Below are 9,861 nucleotides of genomic sequence, written 5' to 3'. Positions count from 1 at the left end.
GTTGAACGATGTTATAAAACATTGTCTTTTGAAATGCAAATTACCAAGCAAGTGATGAAATAAATACCGCAGAAAGGAAGAAGTGTTGATGGTGTTAAGTTACAAATAATTTTATTCAAATTTGATTGATTTGATGAAAAAGTCTTCAATGCGCTTAATTTCTATATAAACAATTCTTTCTATCACTAAAAAAAGAACGAGAAGCAAACAGAACAGATTTTCCTATTCCTTTTTATTTTTCTCTTTCTCCCCAAATCCTTAAAGAAATTCTTCATTTTAAAAAGCGAACCACTCGTTGCCCCGCCTACTGTGTGTCGCTACTGCACAGGAAAAGGCGAAGAAGTGAAATAGAAACCCCCGCTCGTTGTGCCATTTCACTCACTCACACAGCACTCAAAACCCGATTTTCAACCCCTCGGTGTGATGGTATGTGTGTGTGTGTGTGCAGCATAAGCAGCATAACTGGTTTACCGCACACGATACGGCAACGCTGCTAGGGGGTGCCTGCTGACGAGCGACACGAGAACTTGTTCGAAGTTTATTATCCGAGCGAACCTTCAACCGTGCGGGTGTGTTGCGTTGTGCACTGCGTGTCTTGAAGACTTTTTTGTTGTCGTTGTTGTTGGTGGTGGTAGGTAAAATAACAGAGCAGTAGGAAGAAACAAAAAGTTAAGACACCATCATCATTCGAACGAATAACACGTTCTCTAGTGTGTTTGCAGAAGTTGCTCAGCTGAAGGTGAGAAGTTGTGAACACGTGAGTTTGCGTTCAAGTGTATTGGAGTGCGTGTGTTTAGCGCAAACAGAATCGATTTCTAAATGAAAAAATCAATGCGTGTACATCAGTTGAACTGAAGACTTACTAGTGAGAAGAACGAAAATAATATAAAAAAAGCTGTGAAAGTGTAATTGTGCAAAACCATAGAAACAACCCGCTAACCCCGGGCGTGTGCATGTGCGAAGAATTACAAGTGTCACTGGAGTGCAACGACTGTTCCAATCCCTCCAGCAGTAGTTGTGTGTTGCAAGTGCATTCACTGCTGTTCCCCGTGCCCCGGTGCTGTCCTACCAGAAACAGAAACAAAACATGACCGCCGATCTAATGGATTTACGGATGCACCATCACCTAGCGCTGCAGACGGAGTTCTACCGGATGCAGATGCAGCGTTTGCCCGGTAAGTTGGGGACCATTGGCCGCGAATTGATACATCGTTTGGGGTTGATTGACATCGGTTGGGGTGGGAATTAGAGAATTAAAAAAAACGGAAACCCTGCTGCACATTGCAAGTTGGATTGGCTTTACTTAGCCTATCCATCATTCGGACGCCTTCGCGCTTTGCCGAAAGCTGCACCGGTCCTGTCTGTATGTTACCCATTGCAAGGGAAACCATAGGAATGTTAGTTAGAGGGTTTGGGTAAGAATAAAATGCCACCACACGTGGGGAAAAAGAACGCAAGCTTACTCTCACTCTCGCTCTCTCCACCATGCGGGTGTCCATCTTACCGACGGCATCGGTTTGATCGATAATGGGGGAAAGGATTTGCAATTTCAAGCCATGCTATGGTACGCCAGTAGCGTTTTGTCAATTATAATCGTACAACACATTCATGGCAACAACAATCACAGCTGCAGCAGCAGCAGCGCGTGAACGATCAATTAGCGCGAGGTGGTGTGCTTACGGTTCAATTATGTTATCATTGTTTAAACAACTGTTTCGAAATTTGCACATCTTTTTTGTGCCACTTTAAATTCCCTTTTCCATTGCGTGGATGAGTGTTTGATGTTTGTTTTCAATTCAATCTCTTCGCGACCGCCGGTTTTCTTTTGAGTTAATCAACACGTTCTCCCCCATTTCTATTTGCTGTACCCTTCTCGTACACACATACACACTCTCCACATAAAGCATGCACATAACAAGCGTACCGAATCGGGAATATAATGACGTAAATATCGTAATCATTAGCACCCGCCAGGCTGGACAGAATCGATCGGGATGGGGGGGAAGCTGGGCGCTGAAGCAAGCAAAGCACAGGCGTTAATCGCTGCCCGTGTTGGAGTCATCTCACCATAGCCTTTTCGTTGTTTTGTTTTTGCGCCTTCCGTTCCGTGTTCCCCCGCGTTTGGTGTTGGTTTTCTCCCGTCGATCGACCCAAACAAACAAATCAAAACTGTAAAATGAGTCAGCAGCACCGCTTTCCCAAAAAGAAGAAAAGAAAAAAAAACTCAGTGCACTAATTGTCCATTTTTCCGCTTTTCTCCATCTACCATCCCTCAGATCCGTACCCGGCGATGCTGCCAGTGCCAGCGCCACGGCCACTGATGATACCGCCACGGTACAACGCGCTGCCGGACGTGGACATCAAGCTGCAGAACCGCGATCTGTGGAGCCAGTTCCACAAGATCGGCACCGAGATGATCATCACCAAGAGTGGACGGTAAGTGTCCGAGAGAAAGCGAAAAGGGATAGGGATTCGAAACCCGGCCGACGATCACACGGGCCGGCAATTCGGTGGCGCCAATTTTTACAACCCGACGACGACGACGCAAGACCTTGACCGGGTGCAGCGAGCGGGCCCTTAAAAAATGTGTTTTCTCCCTCTTTTGGTCTACCGGGCAAGAAACCACTTCAATGATGCGTCCGTTGCAGTGCCGATTGCACCAACAAACTGAAGGGAAAGAGTCAACGAAACTCACAACAGAGCAACAACCAGAAAAGAAACAAAAGAAAAACCGTTCGAAGCTGTCACTTCCTTTTTGCTCGGTGCAATCTCGGTGGCTGGGCTGCAACTGGCCGCAGCCAAGTGTGTGCTACCCGACGGCCGGAGTCCGACACCCCTCCCCCGCTTCACGGGATATTACAGAGACAATAATCATAATTCTTGTGTCTTCTCTGCTTGCGCCCTGCCCGGCCCAAGTGGAAAGCTTCTTCTTTCTACACTCCCGATTGCATCTCGCTCCGGGTGTGAAGCTCCGGACGCCCGGATTTCGGGACGATCTTCACCAAGATCTCGTCTCCCACCCCAGGGGCACACCCCTGGGTTCCTATTCTGGCTTGTTTGCTTCACACGTTTTTGGCCGTTTGATTTTTAATGTGTTTTATTGGTGCGCTTCGGTTGGTCGTTTTTTTTGTTTTAGCACGCTCATAAAAAGAAAAAAAACACGGCCAAGACCTGCCCAGAGACTGATCAGCTCGCAGCCGTTGATGTTGTTTGACGTGCGGCGTTCTAGACGTTCTGCTTTGAGTGTCTGTGCTTGTTGGCTTTTTTTTTTTGGTGGAGTGAACGAAAACTGTCTGCGTGTTGCGTGTTTCGACCGAATTTCGGTGTGCTTATTCTTGCAAATGCACCCGGAGTTGTTGCATTCTGGTGCTGTTTGCCCTTTACTGGCGCCAACATTTGTTTGTTTGCCGGCTCCGGCCAACACGTAGCTGTCCGGAATTGCCCTTCCTTTTCCCTTAAAAAAAGGTTCGGGAAAGACTGCGAGAATGTGGCAGCCTTTTGTGATGCTAATATTGTCCATTTCGTGCTTTGTTTTTGTTTGATCGCTCATAAACTCGTCGATCGTGCGAGGAGTTTCGGCAGAAAGATCACACTTTTAATCAATTTTGGAAGAACCAGAACCATTTGTTCGTCTTCACGCAAAAATAATACGAAGAACCAATTCCTATTTGTTGACGCTGCAATAATCAAAGTCGTTAAGAACGAAAGCTTGTTTGTGTCTCCCCTCCCCACTTCCCTGCTGGTGACGACGATACTGCTTGAAGCTTCAGCCGAGCTCGTAAAGACGACCTATTAGCACACAGTTGGATCATCCAACTTGGATGTTGCTTTTGTTCGTTACCGCCGCATGTCATGTCGCGTTCATGTTTCCAATCCTTCTCTCTGAACTCTACCCCCACTCCTCTGTCATCTCTCTTGCACCGCGATCATTCGGACATTCGGAACGAACGAAGTGTTTATTGTCAGATGTCCCAGCAGGGAGTCTGTGCTGCACGGACCTGGAACCGGGGCCCGTCTTTGTCGTTTCCTTTTGGGAATTGGTTCGAACCGTCGACCGCTGGCGCCTTGGCCCCCGATCGAAACCCGTCGAAACGGAAACCTTGGATCGATTATTATCCGTTTCACACGATCACCAGGGTCCTCGTGCGCAGTGTTAGTGTGTGTTTTCTTCCTCCTTGTTTTTTTTGCTTTGGTTTGATGCCCACTGATCCAAAATCCAGAGCAGGTTGATTTATAATCGATTCAGATCGATCGACAGGTTCGGTTTGGCGGCTGGTCTTTCTTTGCTGGTCCTTTCCTCCCGAGCAGAGGATCAGTTGCCGTCGTCATCGCAAAAAACACGGGTGGAAGAGAAATCGAATCGAATATAGTTAAATTTTGTTTTTACGATCACTCACAAATCATAAAAGCTCGTAAAAGCGCCCGTCGTCAAGGGTCGTTTTGTAAGGGGAGCCGCTGTTTCTCTATCTCTCTTTCTTTCATGGTGGAGCCCTCCGTCCGCTTCGGTCGGTGGAGGCAACCGGGTTGGCCAATAAAATTTAATTAAGCAAAACACACACAGCACACGCAGCCGGGACTGGAACTAGTTTCAATTCGTCTGCTTCCTTCTCCCATGGTGCGATATTTTGGGTACGGAATCGATTGAACTAAATTGGTTATTCGGGTGGTCGTAAAAGCCAGAAACCGGGCGTCCAAATCAAATTGCGCCTTTTGTTTCGTTTATTGTAATTTCCACCCAACACTCCAGAGAATAACAGAAACAGACATCAAAGCAGACGCATCCTTCCCGTTTGAGGGAAACCAAACCTCGTTCTAGATAGCGAAAGTTGTAACCGGTTTTAATCGTCTAATTTTCCTAACTTTTTTTTCTCTCTCCTTCCAGACGTATGTTTCCCTCGATGCGTCTTTCAGTGAACGGGCTGGAGGCGGAAGAGAACTACTTCATCCTGCTGGAGATGGTCCCGATCAGTGACTGTCGGTTCAAGTTCAGCGGATCCCAGTGGGTACCGGCGGGCGGTGCCGAACCGCAAAGCCCCCAGCGCATCTACTTCCATCCGGATGGGCCAGCACTTGGGTCGCACTGGACGTCGCAACCGATCGTCTTCAACAAGGTGAAGCTCACCAACAACACGCTGGACAGTAATGGCCATGTAAGTATTGACGATCACTAAGCTTTTTTTGAAGAATGCATCTGGATGAATATGTTGTAGCTCGGTTACTTATGTGAATGTTCTTTGCTTTTCCTTTTGCTCAACAGATTGTGTTGACCAGCATGCACAAATATCAGCCCCGTATTCACGTGATCAAAGCCTCCGATGCTACCCAAATTCCGTGGGCACCCCAGCAAGCGTTTACCTTCCCCGAGACGGAATTTGTCGCCGTTACTGCTTATCAGGTTAGTTTCAAACTTTATTTTATTCACAAATCATATTATAACCCTGCAAAATCCAATTGAGGATCAACTCACATGTCCCAACACGTCTTCTGAACCTAACCATCATCTTCCTTTTGTTCCCCTGTTTTGCTTTTTTCCGTGCAGAATGATCGCATCACGAAGCTGAAGATCGACAACAACCCGTTCGCGAAGGGCTTCCGGGAGACGGGTCAGTCTCGGTGCAAGCGCAAGGCCGGTCTGCTGATGTCGCCCGACTCGGGCCTTGGAAATCGCAGCTCGGAGGAGGAGGATGAATCGGACGGCCAGGAAGCAGGCCCGGAAGCGAAGCGTCCCCGTACCAGCAGCCTTGCCGGGTCGCTGTCCTCCCTCGACGACAGTGAGCTGTCCGTCAGTGATGGTTCGTCCAGCGGTACCAGCTCGCCGCTCGTCGTAGATGACTTCGGTTCGCCTGTGCGTCCTTCACCCTCGGCCGCCGGTGCATTCTACCAGAACCATCACCCGGGCTTCGCGATGCAGGCGGGACTATTCCCCACCCAGCACCATCATCATCAGCATCACCATCAACTCTCGCACCCAATGCTGCACCAGACCGGCGGTGGCTCGTGGATGGATCTAATGTTCCCGTCGTTTGCGCGTCCCCAAGCTGCCGGCTCACCGCACGGTCTAGAACCGAGCGCGCTGGTGCAGGCGGCTCAGCAGCTGCAACAGTTTGCTCGGCGTGAGTTCCTTCCCCTGCCGGTTCCATCGCCCCGCACACCGAATAGCAGCAGCAGCAGCAGCAGCACAATCAGCAGCGAAGATGATAGCACGAGCAGAAAGCAGCAGCTTCCACAGCACACGCTACCCTTCAGCATCTCCGCCATTCTTGGGCACGACCGGTAGAACGATCGTCATGGAGTCAATGGTGTGAATTGTTTGCCCAAACAAGAACACCGTGGTTGGCCTGCAGAGAGGAAAACGTAAAACGCAATGGCTGTGATGGCAGCGGGATCATCATCCAGGAAACTCTCCCCTCTCCCCGCAAAGGAAAGCTAAGCCCTGCGGAAAGCTCGAGCAAACATCTCCATCTCGTGGCGTGTGTTTGTACTAAGTGTCTGTGCAAACGGTGTGCTTGGAGCTTGGAGATCGGTGTCGAGCGGCGGCAGACACAGCACCATTTGTTTTGCGTTTGTTTGAAGGTGTAGAAGCAGAACGAACGAGCCTAACAGGGCGCTCTGCAGTGTGAAAGGTAGAAAGTGCTACAAACTCGTCGTTTCCCCAACCCTCCCCCTCCCCCCCCTTTGTGCAATTGGATAGAATGAAAGCCAGCGATGGAATGCGATCAACAAATCTAGTGATGGAGTCTGTCCTGCAAGTTCATTCTACCTGACATTATGGTGATACTTGTACGATCGATCTACATTTCTTGCTCTCGAAGAAAAATGCATCCAACAAAGGCTAGAGCCATGGTTATGGTGAGTTAGTATGAGACTGTTAATTATTTTTAAGGCCAAATATTCATCGGACCTCAGGGAAAGTAGCAGTAGTAGCTGTGTACGATCCTCATCCTTTTTGTTTCTATCGAAAGATTACGCCTTTAACTGACCAAATGGTACTTTTCGTTTTCTTCGGTTTTAAGCTAGGCAAGTTTTAGCGCATCATTAAATTATTATCTTAGCTACTGTATGAAGTTTAGCTTTAGCAGGTGTTAGGAGGCAATCAGATGAGTTTAGGGTGCGTACTGTGTCACGCCATTTTTACCTGTTGTGTTAGTGTGTAGGAATGTTTAGATTCAAAACATGAAACCAGTAAAGATGTACATTGTAAGCGAATATCTCATTAGAAAGTAAGCAAACCCAACCAACGATGTAGAGCGAGAAATAAATGGAAAAATGAAATTATAAAACCTAATGCTGTGTTATAAATTGATTATTTCGTGGGACCTGGGAAAAAACTGAAAAAAATTGTTTCAGATCAGATATCCCGATGTTCTATCAGCAAGAATGTTAAGCTCGCTGCGCTACAAGACTGACACCGAACAGTTTCTTCTTCTTCTTCTTCTTCTTCTTCTTCTTCTTCTTCTTCTTCTTCTTCTTCTTCTTCTTCTTCTTCTTCTTCTTCTTCTTCTTCTCCTTCTTCTTCTCGTTCTTCTTCCTCTTCTTCTTCTTCTTCTTCTTCTTCTTCTTCTTCTTCATGGCAGGATAGTTAGTCATTTGTATCGGATGCACGGTCCATACAGGACTTGAACCCATGATGGGAGTGTTATAAGGGACCGTTCAACGTTATATTTTGCAGGGTTTCTCTCTATAAGTGCAATACATTGCAAAAGTATCAACGCTTGCTTGGATTGGAATGGGATTTATAGAGATTTACAACATGGAAATTAGAGCTCACGGAACCGAGGAGACTAGAGCAGCGATCGGCAAAGTGCTCTCGGATCGTCAGGATCCTCTACATCTTTCACAATGGCTGACATTAACAGAGGATAGAGCACGGTGTGAAACGAACTTGATACTCCAACTCCGCTCCAACTTGTATCTAAAATCACCCTACAAAAAACAAACAAACACACTGAAGACCCCTTTTTAAAAAAAGCCATGTATGTCGGCAAACTCACTTAAAGCAGGCAGCAAACGTTGTTGATGATGATCTTAAGAAAACAACAACACGCATCCAAACAAAGCGTCACATGCATAGCGAGTGCCCCGGGCCCCATGGTTTCTTGGTGGTCTCCTCCACGTGCCACGAAAAACACCACCGAAACACTCGTTCATCTTAATGTCTTTCCCTGCTTTAGTTGGACGCTCAAAATGGCGCTCGGTACACAGTGGAGTGCACAGCAACAGGTCGTAACATTGTTCCGGACGCAGCGCAGCGCACAAGAGCGATCTTTCAAGTGACACATCTTTCACCTTGCCCAGGTTGGTGGTCTAATGGTAATCGCACGAGACGGAATTCGGTAGCACTCCTGGAGTGGAGTACGATGGAACTATGCCACCGATGGAGAACACTTGAGACCCTACGAGAGAGGATGAGGGGGGGAAAACGAACCCGAAACTCTTTAACTCCCTTTGGGTGGTAACCACCTAGAGGGTCTAAACAAAGCCAGAGGAAATTAAAGGGGGAATCGGGGGAGATTCATTTGATATTTTCCTGCTTCTTTGGGGGTAGTTTGGGAATGTTTAGATTTGTTTAGACAATGCGGTAAACCGCTGGCGCTAACGGTTGCGCGTGGTTAGGTGCGTTCGTTGCGCGTGCATTGTAGAGGACGCAGGCAATGAGCAACACGTGGCTTGGAACGATTTGTTGTGGTTAGGATTAGTATGTTAGGATTCGGATTTCATTTTCCCCCTTTCCTCCGAGTGTGATGACTTCCTCATTCTCCCGCGGTTTGAATGTTGGTGCGCCGGTGCAACAGTTGAGACGAGCCAAGACTCGTCTTGAGGATTCAAATTCAACACATGTTTTGATGCCAGTTTGTCCTGTGTGCTCCAACACAAAACTGAAACGATAGCTTCAGAATGATCGCGGCAGGAAAGGTAAGCATTCCAACGTTTCTTTTTTTGTTATCACCGTTGTGTATGAAACCTGAGAATAGGGTCTATAAGAATTTTGAAACACGTGTGGTCTGCCAACGGAGTTGAAGAAGCGTAAAAGCGCTGTGCATACAAAAGGAGCATGGCACACTGACAAGACAGCACCTCTGGCGTGACAGAAGTTGCCGTGTGATAGCTTCCGAAAGTAAGCGAATACAGCCTTATCGGGTGTAAATATTATCCCAGCCAAGTTGACCGAGCGCTTTTGGCAGTGAAGTCCTAGGCCGTGCTATCAAAACTACCACTGTTTGCGCTCGTAAGTTTGGGCGTCTCATACTTAGACGATAAAATTCCTGACCGACTGCCCGAATTATAAGCTACCGGTGTAGCACAGCACGCCCAGAAAACGCCGAGCAAATATTAACCCATAGTCACCCAACGCCAAACGTGCAGTTGGTAGCACTGCATGCATGTACCGTGCTGCTGTTTGCACTGTGATATAAGCACCACCAGGATGCATACAACGTGCGAAAAGCGATCGCAAACGGTAGCCAGGATCTGGGCTGGGAGGCAAAAGGTTATCAATCGAGTGGGCTTATCGCATCGGGATTGCTGTTGTTTGTGGAGATTGTGTGAAGTGGTTGTGGTTTGGAAACCGGTGGCAATGTTTGCAGTGCGATAGACGAACGGTTAGAAGCACCACGGTTTACCTTCTAGCGAGTGATTTGTAGCGTTTAAATGCATCTTCCAGAAGCAACGATCAAGCAATAAGGCTTAAAGAGGGCTAAAAATTGATCTTCCAAGAAATCTTGATCAACTCCTAATAAGGTAACGGCGTAGCTATTCGAACACTTTTGCTCAGCAATGCTCCAAAATGCAATGCACGCAACAAATTGCAGTCACTTACGTCAAATACTCGAACGGAATCACTTTCTGTTTCCGTAATGTTGC

General features: G+C 47.5%; 1 protein-coding gene across 1 annotated transcript; it reads left to right on the top strand.

The window, feature by feature from the left end:
• Window positions 1–495: 495 nt before the first annotated feature.
• Window positions 496–7,272, top strand: LOC120897468 (T-box-containing protein TBX6L-like). The gene is made up of 5 exons (XM_040302395.1): window positions 496–1,175; window positions 2,277–2,436; window positions 4,883–5,150; window positions 5,258–5,395; window positions 5,540–7,272. The coding sequence occupies exons 1-5, from the start codon at window positions 1,088–1,090 to the stop codon at window positions 6,275–6,277; spliced, it is 1,392 nt and encodes a 463-aa protein (XP_040158329.1). The 5' UTR covers window positions 496–1,087; the 3' UTR covers window positions 6,278–7,272.
• The last annotated feature ends 2,589 nt before the right edge of the window (window positions 7,273–9,861 follow it).

Source organism: Anopheles arabiensis, chromosome 2, assembly GCF_016920715.1.
Source record: "Anopheles arabiensis isolate DONGOLA chromosome 2, AaraD3, whole genome shotgun sequence".
Classification (NCBI taxonomy): Eukaryota; Metazoa; Arthropoda; class Insecta; order Diptera; family Culicidae; genus Anopheles; species Anopheles arabiensis.
This window is presented reverse-complemented; position numbering and strand designations above follow the sequence as displayed.